Here is a 23084-nt window from a genome sequence, read left to right on the forward strand (position 1 = left end):
CCGGTGAGACACTTTTGACTCTTTTAATGCCTGCCTTCCCTACTCCTTGTCCCCTAAATAAAGGAAATAAAGCCATTTTGCATCTTCAAAGTGCACTTTGGTCTGTCCATCTTTGTGTGTGTTCTTTTGTTTTTTTTGTTTTGGTAGGAGGGACAGCAGTGTGATAAAGGAGGAAATCAAAGCCTTCCTAGCCAATCGGAGAATTTCCCAAGCAGTTGTTGCACAGGTAACAGGTAAGAGCTCGGGGAGCCCTTTCTTCATTTTGGGAAACCGTGTCTAACTGCCTGTCTGTGCACGGTGCAGATGTTGGAATATTGCTTGGCTTTCTGCATTGCAGTGCAGATCTGTCAGCTTAGTCATGATAATGTATGCCTTTGATTTAAGACCCATTGTCCCGCACATCATGGCACTTCCCCAGTGAATCACTTTTTCTTTTTTTTTTTCTTTTTTTGTGGCTTGTGCTAGCAGATTTTATTTTACAGCATTATAATAAGCCCGAAGTTCTTATCTTAAAATGAAAACAGTTTTCCTTAATTCTTAAATTGTTTGTTGAGTGCGTCTCTATGTATGGCGAAAGAGATATAATATGTATTTATGTTATAAAATGTATATGAATAGCCAGGAGACGCAGCTACAGCTGGTATCACTACATCCAGGAGTCAGATTATGATAGTTTGAAGTTTTTCAATCACTTGCCTTTGAGTCACGATTAATGAGAATCAGATGTGAGGGTTGAGGGGATGACCATATTAGCCCAGATTTTACCTAGAAGGGGAAGTAGTTCTCTTTTTGCCCTCTGCCCTGTACCTTCTCTCTTTCACATTCAGGACAAGTGAACAGACAGCAGTGATAGCACTTCTTCCTTGGGTGTGTTTCCAGAGCATTACACAAGGACTAACAAAGTCTTACTGCTCCTCCATGGGGTGGGGTGCTGTTAGTTCTCCTTTACAGGCTCACACTGCTTGTCCGGAACAGCGTAGCTGGTAGCATATTTAGGATGAAGACTTGATGATAAAATACAGATAGCTCAAACCTATGTTATTCCTGTAACATTTACTTATTTTTAAACCCAAGCTTGCATAAAGACCTTGAAATAGATCATTTTTAAGGTTCCTTGATGACTAGGAATGCCAAACCAGCAGGAGGGAAGTTGTTCTTTTATGATATTTCCAGTATTTGAAATGTCATAAGAACCCATCTGTCTGGGGGATCTGGGTTTGCAGACACGCTAGCAGTTGAGATAGGCAGGCAGAAATGGGTGTTTGAGCCGTGGAGCCAGGAATTCCTTCCACGTCTCCAACTCTTCTCTGTGATCTTGGGCGAAATTATTTGTCCTTCCCTGGTTTCAATTTCATCTGTAAAATCATGAGATTAACGTTTTGTGTAACTCTAAGGAATGTTATTAGCCTTGTCAGATGTTAGCACTAGTACTTCAAAAATTAAATGCTAAGTCTAGTTGCTTAAATTGTACCTGAACTCTGAAGTTTTGGTAGTTAGTGCGTCGCTCCGCTACTTTTGTGCAGTCCTTGCCTGAACGTAGTCCTGTAATAACCCATCTCTGACATAACCTCTGTATAACACCCTTCACGTCAACCAGCAAGTCACTAGCTTCCCCTTCAAGAGAAGTAATGTAAAGAGGAGAAAATTGCAGAAAGAGAAGTCTTTCCAAAACAAGTCAGCATATTTTTTTTTTTGGTCAGTGGGACTACTGCATGCAGGGCCGTTGAATCAGAATCACCCCACCAAATCTAAGACAGAGTCTGTATCAGTAAAAGGAACTGCTATAACTATAATTAGCCTGCTGTCTTGGTGCATGTCTTGATACCCCTGCAGGCAGACTGTAGCAAAGTCAAGCTTCACACCTGGTCATTTTGCTCCTTCCATCCTCAATCTACTCTCTTGGATTTCAGTTGTTAAAGTCATTAAGTTGGCATTTAGCCTTTGGGAGCTTTCACTGTCTTTGCCTGGCTGTGCCTTCTGTGAGTAAATGGCACCGTCCACTTCGAACACGGTTGACTAAGTTTCACACCCGTCCCACTCAACCCTTCTGCGTAACACGGGGGGGAATCCAGAATGCGCACTCACAGCGATCAGAGAAAATATTACTAGATGTCTCTAGGCTGTCAGTGGGACAGAACGAAGACTGAACTAATGACACTGTGATAATTTCTTGTTTTCAAGTCAAATCAATGGGGAACCAGGTAGATCTAAAGGTTAAATGGCTACGTCCTTTTGCAGCTGACCCAGTAGTGTTTCCACGGACCTTTTAAATAAGAACACAAAGTGCTATTTTGCACATGATGCCGTTTCTCAAGCAGAGATAGCTGCAAGGCTTGCGCTGCACTGTGACGCACCAGTCTCTTCCTCCCGCTACCCTTTGCAGTTGAACTGTGTCATCCTCCATATGCTCGGTGGGAAGGTCTACGGGAGCTGATTCATTTTAAATATAACCCACAGCCTTGTGTAAGCAGATGCGTAGTGCTTATGTGCCACTATTAAGTACATAGTTATGGCTTATCTGAAAGAAATAGTACATCTCAAAGAGATGTTTGAAGGGACCAGATTAAAGAGTGTGCTCAGCACTACCGGGAGAAACATCAGCTTCCTTTCAAAAGCACAGTACGGTGAAGAGTGACTGAAAATAGCTCGGGACAGAGACCCAGAGCAGAAAGCATGTGTCCTAGGGCTCTCACTTCCAGAGTTGTCTTAGGCCTGATGAGTGCTAGTTGACTTGCGTATGCTTCAGATGTATCTAACATCCCTTCCCATTCAGCTGTGAAACAGGCTCCCAAGGAAGGCCTGGAAACCACTTTTGGTTCATTAAAAAAAGCAGTTTGTATAGACAAAGGTAATACTTAGCAGAATATATGATCCCAAATGGTATCATCTCAGTGTTTACAGGCTTAGTCTTACTGGTAGAGCAGTTCTGTAAGTCATTCAGTAAACAAGAGAAAAAAAATAGATAAATAAAATCCAAAGAGTGGTCTGTAGCAGATGGCGTAGGGGAGGACTATGAGAGTGAAGTGATACCTTTTCAGAATACTGTTCAGCCTCCAGTGATCCATGTCTCAGGGTCCTCTTTATTATATTGCACATCGAGGTGGAACCCTGTTCTGGCCAACAAAGAGGCTGTGAAAGAGCGTGAAAAGGGCAATTCTGCAAAGAACAGATCAGCAAGCCACAGAGGCCCGTGTGCTTACAGCATCCATCACCGTTTGTTGTAACACAAGCATAGCAAGGTGTTTCTGGAGGCTGTGCTGCAGATGTTGGGCATATTTGACTTGCCCATCCACTGGCTACCACCCTGCATCAGCTGGAAGTCATTTGTTTAGCACTTGAAATAAATGCAGAGTAGTGTGGCCTCAGCTTTTAGCATTCATCTCTTCTGCCCTGGGAAGAGAGGCAAGAAAGAAATGAAATGAAAAATTTATGGCTGGCTCTGTCCAGAAGGAGAGTTGTTTGGCTTGGTTACCCATGCTGTCAACTTTCTCCTTTCAATCTCTACCAATTTCTTTACTACTCTAAAAAGATTGTGTGTGCATGTTTGTGTGTGTGTGTAATGGGAGGGGAGAATGGCATGGAGAGGGGAAAGGAGTAATAGTGCATCTGAACAGAGTGATATTAGACCTTTAGCTAGGAACCTAAAACTTTGCTTCCTTTTCTTAATTACAGCTGGATTTGAAGTTGGCCAAACTGGACACATAAGTGATGAACTTTAGCTAAAACAATGTATTTGCATGTCTTCAAATTGCAGGTCTCTGATGAGCTAATCCAAGAATGTAATGTTTCCCCTGTGCTCATGATCGTATTTGTCCCCATTCTACATCTTGTCATGTTCTGTCCTTGGTGCAGGAACCTCTGCTGCAACTTCTGCCCCTGGAAACTTCCACTTTACCTTATTTTGCTAATTCTTCAAGCCATTTATAGGATTTCATTCCGAAGTATTTCACCTTTTTCTCATCTTAATTCTAATATTGCAATGCACTTACAGAATGGTGTCTGATGTATATTCCTCAAAGCACACTGAGCAGCATTGGACTTCCAGACTCTGCAACAGTAAACGGCTTTTCCTTTTGTTTTTCCTGTGCTGCAGCGCAAGGGGATGGGAAGTGATGGAGAGGGAGGGTACGTGAGAGAGGAACACGGAGCTGAAGGGTAAAGTCAGCTGTTGCAGTAAAACAATTTTTTAGGCTCTCTTACTCTTTATGAATTACCAGAAACTTTAAAAGTCATTTAGATAATGAATGTGACAGGGAGAATTAAACCTGGAAGACATTCTACAGGGCTGCCTTGTGTACTGAGAGAAGAGGGCAGATTGGAAAATAGTAACAGAGTATTAAATGGTGACTTGAAAATAAAGGAATGATTGATAAGAAGCAAAAACCTAGCATAACACTTATTAGTGCTGGTCCTAAATACAGGAGCTGCTTTTTATAGAAACTTTTTTAATGGTGTCTGTAATAAGATAAACAAGAAGCACTTGGGTTGGGCTCTGTATAAATAATCTCCTACTGATAAGAAAAATGACAGTATAAACAGGAGCTAATAATAGTTCCTGCTGAATTTCCTATCTTGTTATTTGAAGCTCCTTTTAACATAGCTGCAGCTTACTCGGGGGTGGGTATTTAGCCCTACATGTGGCAGGTGAGATGCCAAATTTTTATCAACAGTAATTTGAAGTCGTGTGCTGCAATTTGCTTTAATTGCCACCAGAATTGTATCTGGGTGCCAAGTAAGTTATGGTCAGAAGGCAAAGGATAAAGAGATAAATGTAAATTTAATAAGAGACGCTGTCTCTCAGCTTCCAAATGTAGATGAAGGGGAGTGGAAATGTTTTCAGAAACTAACATCTTTCTGTTACGTACTACAGTAAAGGAGAGAGGGAGGACTATACAGAGATGAGCCCTTTGCAGCCAGGCTGAATGCTTTGATGGATGATGCCTCTGCGAGGTTTGGAAATACTACCTTTTCCATTTTTTTTTTTTAACACATAGGGAGTGAAGGAATGAAAAAACTTACTTTCCTGAGGTCACAGTGGAAGCAGTCTGTGGCAGAGCAGGAATTTGAATTCAGATTTCTCAGTTCTTAGGCTAGTACCATAAAAACTAAACCAGCCATTAAAAAAAAAAAAAAAACACACAACCAAAACCAACAACAATAAAATGCAGAGGTCTTTTTTTTTTTTTTTTTTTTTTTCTTCCCCAAAACATAACAAATAGAGCTTTCCAGTGTGCGGTTCCACTAACCTTCCCAATTATTCTGCTTGTACAATTCAGCCCTGTCCTACTGTCTCTGTCTTAATTGATATGGGATCTTCAGGACTTAGCTTTATATTATGCTAAACACACACAGCATCTAGTGCGGTGGAGGGCAGCCTTGAAGCACTGCTGTAACATAAATAAAATCCCTTAAGGTTTGGAATCTACACACAGGGATGCTGAGCAAATGCAAATACAAAGAAAGTGAAACTCAACTAGTTCCATTGTGAAGAGAATTCGGAAAATTACTGAATTACTGATCATCTGAAATGGCAAGAAACTGGATTTTGAAAAACATTTTCCTTCCTTTTTCTTTTTTTATTACTCATGACAACACGGGGAAAGATTTGTTTTTCTATGATTTTGATCTTTGCAGGTTTTCTGTAAACAAGCTTTGCTAATCTCCTAAATTGATAGATGTCCTTTGCAAGCACGTATTATATGAATCTAGGACTTTGCTTACAAACTGAGGAATTAAAACACAGTCAGTCACTTTCTTCTCCAAATCTGACGTATTCCAGGTGCTTCTAAAAATCTCTCTTGAAAGAAACATTAAAGAAATGCAAAGTAGAGTCGCTGAACAAATTTATCTGTGAAGGTGAAAGCCAGTTACCAAAGAGTTGATGAATAGCAGTTTTGAGGGTTATGAGCGGATTTGAACTGCAGATACCAGTTGCCTTCTCTTGATGATGCATTTTGCCGTTTCTTTTATGTATTTGAAAGGGAAACTTTTTCCCCAAATAATTTATGTAGGAGAGAGTGGTGCTTGGCCAGAAGAGCCTGTGTGTACTGTCATCTCCATTTTGTATATAATTAGGAAGTGTAACCTGCTATGGGAAGGAGTGACGTGTGGCACAAGAAGTCAACATTTGAATTGCTGTAATCCTTGTGATTACCACTTCCTTTCTTCAGTATTTTCTGTGAGAAAACTAGTTGTGCTCATTACAGTGTGTTTGTGTCCCTGCTGATGCTGAGCCCAGAGGATGGCAGTCTTCCTTGAGGTCTGCGGAGTGAATTTCCTCAAGACAGCTGGATTTTCAGTACTCCAGAGAACTTATTTCATTAATCTGCTTCTGGCAGCAGGATGATTTCTTTTTTCCTGCCAGTGCAATTTCCTAAAGTAGCATGATTACAGACAATGTGACAGGATGGTACTGGTGGTAGTACTAGTCATTGTCCCTATGAGTCAACTGTATAAAACCCACTTGAGATGCAAGAAACTCTGATGTGACAATTTGGGTTTTTTTTTTAAATTGAAAGGGGTGAAGGATGGGTTTGTGATTAAGACACTGTACTGGGATCTAGGAGATTCTGGATCAATTCTTCTGCTACGGCCTTTGCGTGTGACCTTGTATCAGTCAAGCTGATGGAATATACAGTTTTGGGGCCTCTAAACCCAGCTGATGTACAGATGAAAGATATTTTATATCTTAAAAAGAGGACAAATGGTATAGGTAGAGGAAACCTTTAAGAAGCTCAGCTCTCACCACAGATCTCTGAAATGGGGAAAGAGAATAATAAAAAACAGAAAACAATGATAGCAAATGGGACTTCAGGTGTCTTCTAGAGGTCATCTGCTAAATTTCTATGACCATAAGCAAGATCAGCTGCCTAAGCTGTACCTGACACGTTATCTGGGTTTGCAGCATTGCTATAGAAGTTTGCTAGCCAAAGAGCAAAATGGGCATGGGCTTTTTGCTAAGGCAAAAAATGCTATGGACTGCAGTGCTATTCGTAAGATACTGTAGTCAAATAATAATGTACTGAGAATTTGTAGTGCATTCGTTGAATCTGTACATCTCAATGTCCTTTACAAAGCGCCATTTTGCAGGAGTGACTTTATAAACTGCGAGGACTCGCAATGAGTCAAATGTGGACATGGCAATACACAGCTTGAATCTCTTGGCTCCTGCTCCTTTGCTTTGTCTTGAGCACATTGTTTGAAGTGGCTAACATCTGTACCACTTTATGACAGTATCAGGCAGCCTCTTGAGCAGAATTTGGATTTTCCGCTCTACAACTCTTGTTTGAAGATATTTAATCTCTATTTATAATTTTTATCTAATAATGCTTTGCATTTATATCTTGCGTTGTTATCCGAACACTCAACAAACGCTAATTCACTGCAATAAGTGTAAGTGGACTGTAGTAAACAAGTAAATTAATGGTGCTGTTACCCATTGATTAATAGGAGCCATGCAGCCAAAAGCAGTGACACACAAACATTTGTGTCCCACAGCACTGCGTGAAAGAAATGGCTTTTATAAATCATCAGAGTAGGTGAAGAGCTGCAAATTTTCAAAACTTGGTCTTTTCACTGGCGATCAGGCATCTAGATTGCATGATTTCAACTAGACTGAAGCCTTGTTTTGGGACGGAGAGTTTTATCAACTTATATTGACTTTTTGGTATTAACTTGTATGCTTCCACAGTTACTTGATGTAAACTTGGCAGAATCTAAGGTTTGTGTTTGCTTGAATAATTCCACTTCCCTAGCAGTATAAACTCGATTATCTATCCCGATGTGGGCCCTGGGGGTAGTCAATTCTTGACTGCCCCAGCTGTTTCTGAACTCTTTCAGTTGTTGGGCAAAGGCTGTCTCTGGGAGCGGATGTTAAGAAGATCAATAGATGTACGGGAAACAAAACCAAACCAGGGTACGTGTTGTGGGCAGACCTCTGTTGAATAGCAGTAAGCTTCTGTACTCGAAACAAAACACACCTATCCCTTTTCCCCAGGACAATTAAAACTTCATAGGCTCTGGAATTCTGTATAAGGAAGAACAGTTAAGAGCATAAACCCCATGATTTTAAAAATCTGTTTGGAGTAAACCCACCTGAATATGACACCTGAGAGACAAATTTAATCATTCTAAAGTTAACTCGTTTCTGTGTTCAATGCAAAAAAAGCATAGTAAAAAACCCTCTGTTAGAAGTGGTAAAACTACAGGGGGTTGTTTTTCATCAGTTAAATATGATTATGAGATCTTATAAAACCTTGATGTATCTCAAGAGGGGAGAGGTAGTTCGGTTTCTGTGTGAAAACCAGCCTTCTACCTGCCTCAGTATTATCACCAAGCAGGTGGTGGCACAGGTGGTGTTCAGCAGTATATTGTTACTTGGAGCACCTCCTAAAACTTTGGTTCTCAGGAGAGTTTAGATGTCGTTAACCCTTTCTGATAGCTGCAGAGCCTTGTGGAAAGCACAGGGAGTCCTCCTACCTGAAGTACAGCTCCAGTTATTCAGCAAACTACATATTTTTTGATGTTTTCAAATGAACCTACAGTTCCCTCCTAGTGCACTTTTAAACCTCTTGCTTTATTTGGTTCCTCTCCTTCTAATCACTTCTTTTCCCTTTCTGCATTGATCCTTCATTCAGTGTCATGCTTTGGAAATAAGTGTATTAACATCTAGGGTTTTTTCCCCTTTTACTGTTTTCTTAGAAGTTTTGCTCTAAAAACTCTGGAACTTTTTGTCCTTAATCTTGTCTGGATACCTCGAGCTTGAATCCTGCTTTGCTGACAGACAGCTGCCCTTTCTGTTTTGTTTTCTGGCCGTTGTTTTAGCTGCTGATAGTTGGCTTGCTCCATTTCTGGGCTGATTTGATCTATATCACATAAACTGTTTCTGTGTTTATCTCCCTTCTTATTCAAGCATCGAAGGATAATGATCTCCTAACTATCATTAGTTATATATAATAGTGGGTAAGGGACTTGTTCCCATTTCACAGATGAAGAAATTTAAGAGTCAGGGATGTTGTGGACAGTTCAAGTCAGTGGTAGATGTGGCTTCCCAGTTTGTACCCTCTTTGCTTGTAGGTTGATTGTGCTGATTCCAGGATGTACCTTGAGTAAGGTTGAAAATAACAACAGGGAGGAGTTAAAGCAGTTAGGGATGGGGCGGGGAAGCTTGAACTCTCTGCTTTTTCGATGATTGAAACATGATAAGTTCCTGGGCTTTGTAAGACAACACCTTTTATCAGTATATAAAGCACTTAAAAATGTTTTTAAAAGAACAAGTTTTCTCTTCCTCTCTCTTTTTTTTGTTTTGTTCTGTTTTTTTTACAGGTATCAGTCAGAGCCGGATCTCCCATTGGCTGTTGCAGCAGGGGTCGGACCTGAGTGAACAAAAGAAAAGGGCATTTTACAGATGGTACCAGCTTGAGAAGACAAATCCTGGTAAACAAATACAGCCTAAACATCTCCTGCTGTTTTATTTATGGAAAAGAAGCCTTTTGTCACTGGATTTTATTATCATTGATCATTTACTTCTTGGTCTGGTGTACTGAAGAGGTATTCCCTCTGACCAGTTTACTTTTTAGGAGGGTAGGAACAAATCTGTGCTTTGCTTTGCAGCAAATGATCCAGAGCTGACTCATCCATAGCTGTCTGTCCAGCTCCTTGGTCATGGTTACTTGCCCTGTCCTCCCACCGCTAGCTAACTCTGGGAATCGGAAGCAGTCAGTGAAGCTGTAGTCAGCTAACATGAAATATATGCTGAGGCTCTTAAGAATGACCAGATAAAAAACATTAATAATGGCTGCATAATATAAAGTTGCAGCAAAACCCCCCACATTTCAGCAGAGAGGAACTTCAGGATAACTTCAGAGGGTTTGGGGTTGGATCTCAAGCTCATGGATAGGATGTTGATAGTTACAGTGATAAGTTTGAGACGTGTCTGTCAAATCCCACCTGCTTCTCCAAATCTCAAAATAGATCTTAAGTATAAAAAGAGAAGTAAAGCTCCTCATTATCTTTAACTAACCAGCAATCTTCAAAATCAGCTGAATTAATTTCCTTGCATTGTTCTTCTCCATAGATTTTTTTTTTTTTGACCACAGTTCTTATTTTTCCCTTTAGCAGTTTTATTGTAAAGATCAAAATATTTACGTTTAATTTCCTTTAAACAATGGCATGATTAAATTAAATGTGTAATTGTTTTAAGGAATTTAAGACTCAGGCTCTCTAATGTGAACTTGGCTTCATTATCTAGAATTCTGTTAAGACAAATTCCAGTGAAAACAAATCCTCAAAACTTCTGCTTTGTGTGTAAGCTGAAAATCAAGAGGCTCCAGCTGTCAGTTGGCCTGAGAATACTTTAGCTTAAAGTTGGGTGGGTTCAAAGCCACAGCTGAGCCTGTCCTTTCTGTTAAGCGTCTAGAAAATTGCTTTAAAGAATGAAAGTGCCAAGGGTTGTGAGGTGCTGACAAGCTGCAGGGATCGCTGAGAAGCCTTGATTTTGCAGTAGCTGGAATTGTCATACTAAGGATCAGCAAAGTTACTGGATACAACCGTTCGGTATCAGCTGCTTTGAAAGCCTCAAGTTTGTACCCTACGAAGTAACTCTCAGCCATTTCCCTTTGATGGAAGGTATTGCCTCCAAAACAGTGGAGAGAACTAGAAGTTTTCTGGAAGGTGTATTTTGGAAATAAAAACCCAGAAGTCCTCTCCTAATGATGAAAACTGATGTGTGGATCTTTCCTATAGCCTCACATCTTTCCAATATCGTTTGGAGCTGTTTAAGAAATAGTATTCTGTGCTGGGATAAGAGAAGCCTTGTCAAACTTAGAACTAAAATCTTTACTTCTTCCTCTTAGCCTTCTTTCTTTCCCCATATCCACAAGCTCACATCTTGTTTGTCCTTTCGCTGTTGAGCAGTGTCTAAGGAAGGAGGACTAGCAACACTGAAGGTTATGGCTTAAATTGAAATGAATCGACGTTATCCTCTACTTTTCTGGTGCACTGTCTTGCTGAGGTCTTTTTCACTTTTCTTTATACACACATGGAAAAATTTATTGAAGAGTGGTTGTTTGAGTTTAACCTTTTTTCAAATGAGAGATCTCATACAGCATTTTTAAGAAGCGTAAAAGCAAAATGGCTCCTCTGCCTATGCCAAGGAACTTATTTGGATGCACTTAAATTCCCTTTAGAGCCAAATAACGTTTGATTTCTTTTTAGAGGCTGAGGTAAAGGGGGGAACTCTCAGTTTTCCCGTAGCTGTTGGAAAAGTCTACGTGAGGAAAATGGTTGTGTTCTTTATCGTAGGATAATCCACTGCTTTGAATTGTTGCCATCTACTATATTGCAGGTCAGACTGGCTAGCCAAGAAGTAATCAACATGCATATCTGCAAGTGTATACAGTGTATTAAGGAAGGTACCAACCTTGTCCAAAGCATCCTGGATTTAAATTACTGTTATAAAACCAATTTGGAGCCTAAGTTTTGGATACTACTTACAGTAGTAGACTCGACTAGCCGTTCTGCTGCCTTCTTTATAGTCAGAAAATAAGGAACTCAGTAGAGCCTCCTGCCATGTTCACAAGGAAGTGATGCCATCACTGCACTCTCTGTAGAGTGTAAAAGGTTGTCCTCCTTTGAAGAAACTTAAGAGATTAAATGACCAGCATGTGTCATTCGCTCACTTTCTAGGAAGTAACGTTCGGCTTTCTAGTCTCATATATCCCATCTTTTCCAATTCCAGCTGCTGGGAATAAAATCTCAGTCGTTCTCCTTTGAGTGATAGAGTCATGTCTGCGCAGAAGCACCTACGCATTTGACTTACCAATGGGCAAAGTGAGGTCTTTGGGAACTTTTAGTTCCCCCATTTCTTTAATTCCTTATTTTGGAAAACTGGATCTTCAGAGTAAGTCCTTTTCTGACTGAATTTGTTTGTGTAGTAATGGAAAGAAAACTTTTGCTTAAAATTGAAACAGTTTTGAAGCGCTAGGACACCAGACATGATCAATTTATGAACTGTAAAGAAAGAATAGTTTTTTTGTGAGGAAAGGACTGGAGATCACTTGGCAGACCTGTAGTCTTTCCTTGGCTCTGCCAGTTTTTCTGCATGACTCTTAGCAAATCATTTCACCTTCGCACCTCGCTTTCCCATCTCCTAGGTAAAGATGAGACCATTTTCCTGTGTATGATTTGCCTGCCTTGCCTGTAAGGTCCTCACAGCAGGGGCTGTCTTTTACTATGCTTATATACTGCACCCAACCAGGAGTTTCTAATAATATAGGGGACAAAAGATGACTTATAAATACATCAAAAGAGATTTTATTTTTCCTTTTTCAAATGTATAATGGTGCTGTATAACACTTTAAATCATCCACAAGCAGTCCTACATCATCGAACCAAAGAAATTCGTGTTGTGGAGCCTTAGGGCAGTTTTGAGACGTTGCTGCTCTTGAGATGTTGCTAGATGTTGCTCCTATACAGAAGAGACTCAGCAATTCTGTAATGTTTGTTACTTGCCAGCTTGTTTTGGCCTCTTGACTGTGCTGTTTGTTGTTTGCTGGGTTTTGATTGCTTATTTGCATGGGTACTTTCTATATTTCCCCTGTCTTTGGTGGGTGTTCAGGCAACAGCAGACTGGAACATTGCAAAAGAGACTTAAGTCTCATGGATCAGGAAAAAATCCCCACTTTTCCTACTGTATGCAATAATCTTGCTCAAAAATTTCTTGATCAGAGTTTTCCTGGTAGGAGTGATGTCAAAGTTCATAGCAATGCTGTGAATTCCAGTGTACCAGCGATTGTAAATTTTTCTAGAAACAGTTGCCAATTAGGGTGACAGGCAGTTTTTTGTTGAAGGGAAGAAGGCAGTGCTAAATGCTAGTGTTTGGAAGGTCTTGAATCCAATTAATAGGGATGCTTTTAATTTAGATCAGGCTTTTTTTGGACTGGTACCACATCTCTTGTGTTTTGTAGAGGACTGAGAGCATTTCGGCAGTAGATAAATAGTATATGTTTCAGAAGCCAGTATATGAGTGCAGAGAGTCCTATAATGTACTGATTATTTTTTTCAGAGCCTGTGGGTTTAAAATAGATAATTAAATACAATTTTTTTTTTTTTACACTGGTAGTTGTTAGCCTGATTAGTTTGGCTAGCACTGGGTCTTGGGCAATGTGGAAAGTTTGTTATGCAGTAACTTTAGCATGTCTTTTGCCTCTGTGTACTGCAAACTGAAGCTGGCACCTGGAAATGATGTGCTGAAGTTACAGATGGATACAGACTGTTTCCATTTAGGCTGGATATTTATTTCTGCCAGTCTTCTGTAATAGGAAGGCAGCTGTGGTCACCTTGGAGAAAACCATGTGCTCTTCCTTCTTGAACAAAAGGGAAAAAGAAAGGTAGTTATTATCAAGATGTAGCATCTCTTGTGTTATTCCCATAGCAGTTCTTGTTTAGCTATAAAAGAAAAGCCTACCAAAAAAAAAAATCAGGGGCTGGATGTCCCACGAGATTTGCACTGGAAATGTATTGTTGGTGATTTACTATTTTACAGAGCTGCAGAGAAAATAGTCCCTGCTCTGATCCTTTCCATCCAAGCAGTGAGCTCTGTAGGGAACCTTTTGCTGTGCAGGCTGCTGATTCAAATCTAGCCTGGCTCAGTAGTGACTGAAAGGTGTTTATCATGTGATCTCAGGTCAGGCTGGCTAAAAATAAAGCGCGACATCTGTTCTTATCAGTATAATATATGATAGGTACTTGCTGCAAAGGCTTGCTACTTAAATGGTTTTTTGGAGCTGGGAGATGGCCTGAGGCTTGCTCCAGCCATTCTGTGCATGGCCTCTGTACGGCAGGGCCTCTCTGAGACATGTGATGTGGATCAGCAATTGCATGTGATGCTTTTAGGAGCAATGCTCTTTCTTCAGGAGAGTGTCTGGGGTGTGCTGAGAGAAGGCAGGCCTTCGCCATGAGGCATTTTGAGTACAGAGGTAGAGCTGCATTCCAGTTGGGGAGCACCGCTCTTGCCTCCTCTCCCCAAAACCCCCCTGCAGTATCCCCAAAGTCATACCCCTCATTTGAGAAAATACTAGCTTGCACAAAGAAAGTTCTGTATTGTTGCAAAAGGTGCTCGGCACTGGCAGGTAGTGAGAGATGTCGCTTTTCATTTTTCTCTGCGAAAGGAGTTCTTCCCAGACGGTTCACCTCTCTACCCCTTATAGATGTCTTGCTTTTTGATGCATATACTAAGATGAAAATCTCATACTGCATTTGCTCCACTCGTTCTGCTCAAGAGAGAAGTTTCACTTCTTCTTAAAAGCTGTTTGAGGGATTTGTGAAAAGAATCTGACCGAGTAACTAGGATGTAACTTACTAAGTTGTAAAGAAGTGGAGCTGGGTGGTGAGAAGATTGCAATGAAGCATTGGAACAGCAGAGTAAACGGGATTTCCCAGTGCTCACTTAATTGAGAGGGATGAAGAAAAGCTCCATAGTTACCTTATCGAATGTGGCAGCAGTGCGTATGTCCACCGCTTGTGCCACTCGCACATCCAAGCACATTTTGGGCCTCTGTATGCATTCAGATGCTTCTGTCTTTATGTGTGTGCAAGAACAGTGGTGGGTACTTGCTTGTAATTCTCAGCGTACTTCACTCTATCTGCTGCTGATATTGATGTTACCCCATAGAAAAGAGAAATAGGTAAATTGATCTAGCAAGGCTACTAAAACAAAGAAAGCGTCTTATCTTCAGTAAGTGAACATATCAGTAGCAGGAGCAAATTTATGCTTTAAATACAGATTTTTTTTTTTTTTTTTTTTCAACCTTTGTCTGAAAAATCTCGAGCAAATTTAATGGAAGTACTCTGCGTCTCTTACCTTGATGTTAGGCATCACTGATATTCCTATACTCTCCCTGTGAAATTAAATCCTCAGGTAGGGAAAGTACATTGCTAAGACAATGCAGGGAAAGCTAATTTCTTGTCCTGTTCTCCCCTGCCTCTTTTTTAAATTTTTAAGTTTTTACTTTTTGAAGTGTATTTAAAGCCTAGCAACTTGATACTGACCCAGACCCCTAAACTGTGCAAGTATGTAGATAAGGAACTTCCCTTGAGATGGCCTCCCAATAAATTGGCAATATAGGAGATATTTCATGTGTCAATAAAACTAAGTAATCTGTGTAGGCTCGTTAGCTGGGAATTAGTAAGAGTCGCCATCCGTTGTGCATGCAAGGCAGAGATTGTGGACTTCACTTCCTATAGACTTCTCCTGGGTAAAATTTTTAAATTATTCTGGGCTCTGCTACCTAACACAGATGCAAGCCCCTGGCAGTAAGGAAAATACTCATTGTGCATTTCTGGAGAGGAACACAGCCAAATGCATAAATAGCTAATTTCTTGCTTTTTAACTGTAGGAATTTGTTTATTGGTTAAACTCTAAGTTCCCTTAACCCTTTTACTCTGTTTTAAATTAAACAAGCAGTGTCGTTTCACTAACACAGTATGTTTTTATGATTAAATCCTAACCATTCTGAGCAAGTCTGTGTACCCAGAGGGATTTGCTGTCTCAGCCCTGCTTTTACGTGTGCATAATACTGTATTCCTCCTGTGAGCAGAGCTGCCTGCTTCTCTTGGATCTATCCAGGCTGGTTCAGTGCATGAATTCCAGTTGAGTTCAGTATGCATATGGGATATAGGTGGTGATTTATCTGTTCGTACGACTGTGGGTTTTTTTATTTTTTTGCACACAAGAACAGCTATTTCTTCCCTCCAGGGGAAGTCACTGAGCACAAAGCTGTCCTTCAGAACATATCCTGTTTTACGTACTAATGTCCTGTACCAGGTTCCCATCCTCACTAAGGGATATATGAAAGATCAGTTTCCCAGTGTGTCTTGATTTATCTTGATTTATTAACTGAGGGGCTGTTGTGGAAGGAATCAGGGGTAAGTTTCAAAGGGCCTTTCCTGAGGGCATTGTGCCAAGTCCTGTCTCTTGCTTGATGCTTTCCAGCTCAGACTTCTTGAAAGGAGAAATATATCCATAGAAGGGGAACAGAAGAGGAAAGGTGTGATGTTAATCTGCTTTCAGTGACTTTTTCAGGCAACCTGGCACTCAGGAGCCCGTGTTTGCACAGGTCACAGGGTGTGTTTCTATCGGTGGAGCTATTTCAAGTATTTACTCAGCTCTTCGGACACATCGAAATACCTTTGGTATAAATTTACATTTTTCTTCCTGAGACTGTTGTACAATTAAATAGAAACCTGCTATTTCCCACTTCGTGGCAGAAGAGGTAGCAGCACAACCTAAATAAATCCCTGCTGGGGCATAGCTCGCCCTTTCTGTAAGACACTTTTCCTCTTGATGAAGGCAGGACAGCTTTTCCTAAGTGGCTATCAGCTCTAAGGGGGTTATGTCTCCCTTGGATTTCCATGGCCACCTGATACCTCTCTGGCTTGGAGGATGGGGATGGGAACTCTAGCTGGCTTTGTGTATCTTTAAGGTGTCTTTGTTTGATAATGCTTTACTTTTTTAGTTTGAATGGTTTCATCATCTGTCTTGTCTTTTTTTCATGAGCAGGAGTGAGAAAATGGGCATGATTTTTAATCCACTAGGAAACACAGTATTTATTATTCTTAGGGGCTACGTTAAGCATGAGACCCGCTCCTATCCCAATAGAAGAGCCAGAATGGAGACAGACGCCTCCCCCAGTCACAGCTACCTCTGGGACCTTCAGACTACGGCGAGGCAGTCGGTTCACGTGGAGAAAGGAGTGCCTGGCTGTTATGGAAAGGTATGTCACTTTGGGGTTACGGAGATGGGCATTTTAAAGCCAACACAAGTATCCTTTTTTCTGCTCTGGTGAACACCAGCTTCATTTTCATGGATGTGTTTTAGCATCATGCAAGCCAAGTGTAATCATTTGATTCTAGATGATAGAGTAGGAGGAGCTATTTCACCCCTTCTGTTGTTTGAAAAAATGTTATACTGCTTTGGACAATACCTCATTTTTTGTAGCCCCTAAGACATCTTGTCCTTAGCTCAGTCTGAGAGTGTTCAGCTCTTCCTTTGCTTTTGCAGAAAGCTTTCCCTCTAGCCCAATCCAAGCTCTGACTTGGTCGGGGTCTTCATACTCTTTACATTCTACATTTCTCTTTTCCCAGTTTACTGATCTGTCCTCATAATGTATCATGTTATTTTATAGTTGATACTGGTATTTTGGCAGCACTATAATTGTTCAGGATGCAGAACTTTGCCTAACAAGCAGTAGATTCCTCGTCCAAAAAGGCTCTTACAACCCTTTTACATGAGCTGGGAACAGTACAGAGCGAAGTGGATCTTTCAAATACGTATGCAGAGTGGCAGGTGATCATTAGAGCTCCCAGCTCTTCAGTCCTGCAGAGACGAAGCACTCTCTGAGCCTGATCTCCTGGCTGCCTATGTGCTTTGCCTTTCCCTCCACTTACAGTAACGTCTCTTTTGTGGATAATATTGTATAATAGAAAAGGGCTAGTGAACTCAAACATAGTTTAGGGATGAATGCTTATTTCTGTTAAGGGCTAAATGTCTGGGAGGAGTTTTCTTCCCTCGGAGAGCATGAGGAACCTCCTTTCCATGAAAGCACCAGATGACACTCTGTGTGTGCTACATTCCTCTCTGGTTTGCAACTCCATTGAGTCCTTGGCCAGCAGATTTTTAGGATGTGCTTTTGCCCTTTCTGTAATGCTTCTCTTTCCTCTTGCTTGCGCAAGGGTCTTTGGAACTGATTAGGAGCAGGAGAGTGTCTCCTTTTGCCTAAGCTAAGACCCAAATAGCGAGCTCCCTCCGGGACCCAAGCCGTTTTACGCACAAGATGGACATACTTCTGTGTAGCCACAGGCCATCAGGGAGTCTTTGCAGGGCTGAGACCAGTAACTAAGTGTTTGTTTCCATATTCTGTCCTGGCACTGCGCTAATGTTTTCAGCTTTGGCTGTATGTTCCCCCAAAGGAAATAATGTAAATGTTTGAAATCTGTTCTGCTTTGCTAGACCCAAAGAATCACTTGATCTTCTGCTTTGCAAAGTCCTGAAATCTGATAGTACAGGGGACTGTGTTTTTCTAGTGTCTCCCTCTGTACAGGCAGTACGATGTGCAGTATAGGATCTTTAGCACTTTAAAATGCTTGTATGACTGTCCTGATTGCAGGATGTAGGATGACAAAAATGTTACAGCTCTGTGTACCTTCAGGACAGGACCATCTCCTCATTCACCCTCTGTGTGTGAAATATTTAGTTTCTCTGAAGTAGAATTAGAGCTCTTTAGGCATGGATGTTTTCCTTCTTGGTTTCTGTCTGGCCTGAAGTGCGATAACTGCTATTATTTACTGTTTCAATCTTGATAGTGCCTTTGACTCCTTTGTGCTAGGTGCTGTGGAAACACAGAGCAGAAGGAGAAAGCTAAGCAAGCAAGCACTACCCTTTCCTCCTTCAGATCTCTCCTAAGCCAGTCTCTGCTGTGATACTCTCAAGAAGTCAGGCAACCTGTAATGGTTTGGTATGTGTCTGGTAGAAAGGTGTGAGATTTGGGTTTGTGTATGGAAAGAAGCAAGTCGGTGTTGACACTGGAAATCATCCAGTTGGGTATGCAGATGCATCATCACTTGATCTAATTTTTCATTACCCTCTTTCTTCTTCTTTGTAATTCTTAGTTTTGTTCGCTGGGTCTTGTGCTCTGTAAGGTCTTTGCTGCTGGGGTTTTCTTCTTATTCTGCTGTTTAATGGAGACTTCTGCCACATTGCCTTAATCCTGGCTTTAATATTAACTTGCAAAGCCCTTGCTAGGTCACCGCAAGCACTGAATTTCACAGCCTTGTGTGTGGGTATTGGAAAGCATGGCTGAGGAGTTTTACTTGAGGCAAGAACACAGTAAACTCAAGCCGTGGTAAAAGCTTTGTTTGGCAATAAAACTACACCATAAAGCAAGTTGGGAATATGGTTGTTTAACTGTTATACTTTAATAGGCCTAGTTGAGCTGTAAGGATGAGCTGTTTTATGTGACAAGTTTTGAAAGAGAGAGAGGAAAACACTCTCTTGGGAGCCCTAGGAAGAAGCTAACTAATTTCACTTACAAGTTGCCGGAGTCTTCCAGGCTTGTCCGTAATATGACTCATAACAGCAGCCAGGATGAAGGTAACCAGACTCCTGGCTGTCTGGCCCAAGCAGATCAGGTTCACTCGATGCCGTAGGGTCAGGAATAAGCATTTGGCCCACTAAAGTGGTGTTTGGCATTGCATGTGGTCTGGTGCCATTTACCTGGTAATTTGCATTTGCCTCTGAAGGATTAAGTTTTGACTATGAGTGGAGGCATCTTACTCGGTTTAAAAGACTATTTTCCTTAATTAAATGCAAGTTTAATTGCATTATGTTTGTATGTCCTGCAGCATCTTGATGTGCTGTTGGTGCACGCAGGGATTTAGGCACCTAGTTTTGAGCTTCTTATTTGGGAACCTCAGTAAAGTGCTCGTTCATCTAGGCTTCTAGCTATTCAGCAATGAGAAATAGAGATCCAGAAGACAATTCCATCCCACTAATGCAACTCATATGAGGGCTATATGCACCTTCCTTTCTGGCTGCAAAAGAGGAGCCTTCTGCAATTAGACCTAACTTTAGTGATTTAGTTAAATGCCTGAAGATAAGAGGGTTGAATCTAGACCTTAATGGAAACTCTTGTGTAGGTAATGCAGAGCTACTGCTTCCTATAAACTTCTAAAACGTTGCCGCGAAGCTGCATAAACATTTTTTGGGTGAGGATCAAAGTCTTGGGCTGCTATATCAGTTAATTGTTGTACGTGCTTTTGACTTGGATTCAGTTGGTAAGGAATGCAGTCGCTAAAAGTTGATGTATCAAACCAGCTGAGAGCACTTCAAGGAAAGAATCTGAATTTGATTGCAACAATTAGAGAGATTTGCTTCCAGGAGCAGGCTCTCCAACTGAAAATGCACAGCACCGGTCAGGATTTGGCCCATGAACTGAATGGAAGGGTGAGAGTTGAAGGGCTAGTTTCTCTTTTTTTAAAAGATTTAAATCAACAAAAACTCCAGTGCAATTAATTATTATATTGGTGCCAACCTGATATAATTAAGATTAGAGTTAGGGCCAGCACATATACTTAAATCTCTAATGTACATAACGGTCTGTATACAGGGTATGTGTATTAAAGAAACTAATTGGTTTATACTGGATTTCCAGAACGCTGCTTGCGGTTTCTGTAATTCAATTCTCCAGTCTTTACTGCTTTTTTGGAAGTTCTCCCAGGGTAGTTTATTAGTTGCTAGGCTTAGATTTCGGACAATAGATTCAGGTCTCTTTCTTCCTCTCTCTCTCCTTTCTATTTTTTTTCTAAATATCTCTCCGAATATTTATGCTCTGAAGGTTAAGAGGAGCAATAGTTCCAGAAAGTAAAGTTCTATATTTAACTGCAGACTAGGTGTGGTTCAGACAACTGCAGTGCAAGCTCCCTCTCGCTGCTGTGCTAGTGATCTCAACCTTGACCTGTTCTCTTCTTGAGCCTCCTGCTCATGAAATATGCTGAGTTTTGTGTGTGGTGATGTTGTCGTGTGGCTTACCCTCCTTTGGGAACACAGCTAAGACTACAATAGTCCTTTCTGCGAAAACCTGAGGTTAAACTTGAAAGTCTGATTCTGATTCAGTTTTGTGTTCTTCGTTACGTCTTGTCCCAAAGATAATTTTTTTTTCTTTTCTCTGCTTTACTACTTCTTTTCAACCCCTCTCATTAGAACTACGGAATTGAAAAATTCCCTTAGGGTTTTCTCTTTTTTAATGAAGCTGTGTTGTCTTGTCTATTTCTCTCTCTTTTTTTTAAGTGATTGGTGCTTCTCCTCTAATCATATGTTGGAGTTGAGGTTTATCTTCTTTTTCAGGCAAAAAAACCATCTAAGATTGGCAGCAGAATCAATGACTGTATACCCGTTTTAAGGCACTTTTGTTGAGTGCCATTAAAGACTGGGGGGGAGGGGGGAGTTGAGTGTTGTTTTTTAAGTATATGCTTTATCCAAAGATTAAATTAAAATAACTGTAAATTCTGCTCTAAATAAAATGAATAATTCATCAGTTGAAAGTATTTCAGTTTGTCTAGGGAGCAGGGACTTTGCTTTCTGGTTGAGGGTTATTTGGTTTGATTTTATGGGTCTGGTTTTTTATTTTAAAACTTGTCTGTGCTCTTGAAGCATCCTTTTGTAAAGATGTATTTAGATTAAATAAGACCAGATGATAATACCTATTATCCCCATTTCATAGATGGCAAAACAGAGTCAGGTATTTCACTTGGCTTTGTGATCCAAGGCAACTTTATTCATAAGAGAAATGGGTTTAGATTTCCCAAGATACTGAGGGTATAGTTTCATGATATAGCTGAGCTGAATTAACAGTTTGTCACCATCTCATCCTTAGGTGCTATCCTGTCTCATCGCCCTTCTCAATTCCTCCTCCTCGGTTTCCCTGCTCCTGCCACCCTGCATTCTGCCAGATATGTTTCTTGTCTGGTTGAAATACCAGCCAATTCAGCTTGGTTCAGAAAAAAGAAATCCTTTTTATTTCCCCCTGCATTTTATTGAATTGGTTCAGCTTGCCGTGCAATGAGGGTGTGCCAGAACTGGCTCAGGGCAAACGACAGGAGAGCACAGGGAAGGGGAAGTTTAACAAAAAGATGTACAAATTTTCCATGGTGCTTTTTTGGTGGTCTTGTTTTTGTTCTGGTTTTGTTTGGTTTGAGTTGGATGAGTTTGTGGTTTGGTTAAAAGCATGGTCACGCTGACAGTTGTGCTGGCATCATGGAAGAGGTGTCCTTTGATTTTTGCTAGGGAGCAGCAATGTATTACCCTGGTATCGCTGCCAAACTGGTCTAATTTGACCCCCTTTAAAGTGGACCGAAGTTGGCAAGAAAAGTCATCTCTGTGCCAAAACCAGTCCCTGTTGCATTTCCATCAGCTGCACGCTTGCGCTGTAGAAGACCTGGCATCGTCTACCCTCCCGAAAGAAGCACCTTCTGCAGTGGTCCCAGCGAGCTGGTGCCGGGCTGGGCCAGCGGAGCCCTGTGCATGGTTCTGGCCCTGAGCGATATCAGTCCTGACATGCGTTATTAGAAATTCTTCCGATTGTGAAAGCGCTATTACTGCAGCTCTCCTGAGCGCTGGGGCTTCCACGGCTTCCCTGGGGAAAATGAGAGCTCTATTAGCTCCTGAAATTCAGTTAGGAAATTTTCTTAGTTAATTTCATCCCATTACTCTTAGTTATGTCTTCTAGCAGAACCTTAATACCAGCCCCATAGGGGATCTAAGTTTCCTGTGCAAGGCTTTGGAAGAGATTTAAGTTTTGGATTCATTGCGTTTCTCCCTTTTCAAGCTGACAACAGAGCAGGAAGTAATGTCTTTCGGCCTCTTCCATTAGGCTTGTACATTGTTAGAAACAGAACATCAGTTTCTCATCAATATAACGATGTCCACCGGTTGGCTCGGGAGTGCTGCTCGTCTTCCTTGGGTTTGTTTCACAGGCTGCTAAGAGGTGAGGAGTGCTGAGAGTTACGCTCTGCTGTCCCTATGACCCTGAGATGTCATTGAACCTTTCGGTGACTTGCTGTTCTCAACTGTAAAATATCTACTACCTGCTTGGGAGACTGAGCCAAACCAAAGAAAGGATGAGCAAGATGCTAAAAGCCTGTAACTTTTGGGTTACCAAGGAAGATTTGTGTTAGGCATTAGGAAAAACCTTCTAACTTTAGGAATGGTTGAGCACTAAGCAGGTTATCTACAGAAATTATGGAACATTTCTCAGGAGCAAATTAGCTAAAATCTGTCAGGATGGTTCTGATATACTTGATCTTAATGTAGAGGGAAACATCAGGTGACTTCTTCACATTATTTTCCAGCTCTTGCTGTTCTATCATAAGGTGTTTGTTAGTCAGCGACTTGCAGTGGGAGGTTCAACTTCATTAAGTCCTTTGAGATGTAGGAAGGGAGTGTTTTTTTAGGATCTTTGTTTGCTGTTCATGCTTGTGAAATGCTTTGAGATCTGTGAGTGCAGGCACTTTGCAAAGGCATTCAGTAAAGT

The 23084-nt window shown here is 41.0% G+C and overlaps 1 protein-coding gene across 13 annotated transcripts in view; it reads left to right on the forward strand.

The window, feature by feature from the left end:
* The window catches only part of HMBOX1 (homeobox containing 1), a 124270-nt gene that overhangs the window by 61537 nt on the left and 39649 nt on the right, over positions 1-23084 (forward strand). For all 13 annotated transcript variants that reach the window (XM_075497669.1, XM_075497673.1, XM_075497676.1 and 10 more), the window contains 3 exons: positions 148-233; positions 9325-9435; positions 16619-16772. In XM_075497669.1, coding sequence (XP_075353784.1) covers positions 148-233; positions 9325-9435; positions 16619-16772 — 351 coding nt within the window. The remainder of the gene's footprint in view (positions 1-147; positions 234-9324; positions 9436-16618; positions 16773-23084) is intronic.

The sequence above is a fragment of the Mycteria americana genome, chromosome 3 (assembly GCF_035582795.1).
Source record: "Mycteria americana isolate JAX WOST 10 ecotype Jacksonville Zoo and Gardens chromosome 3, USCA_MyAme_1.0, whole genome shotgun sequence".
NCBI lineage: Eukaryota > Metazoa > Chordata > Aves > Ciconiiformes > Ciconiidae > Mycteria > Mycteria americana.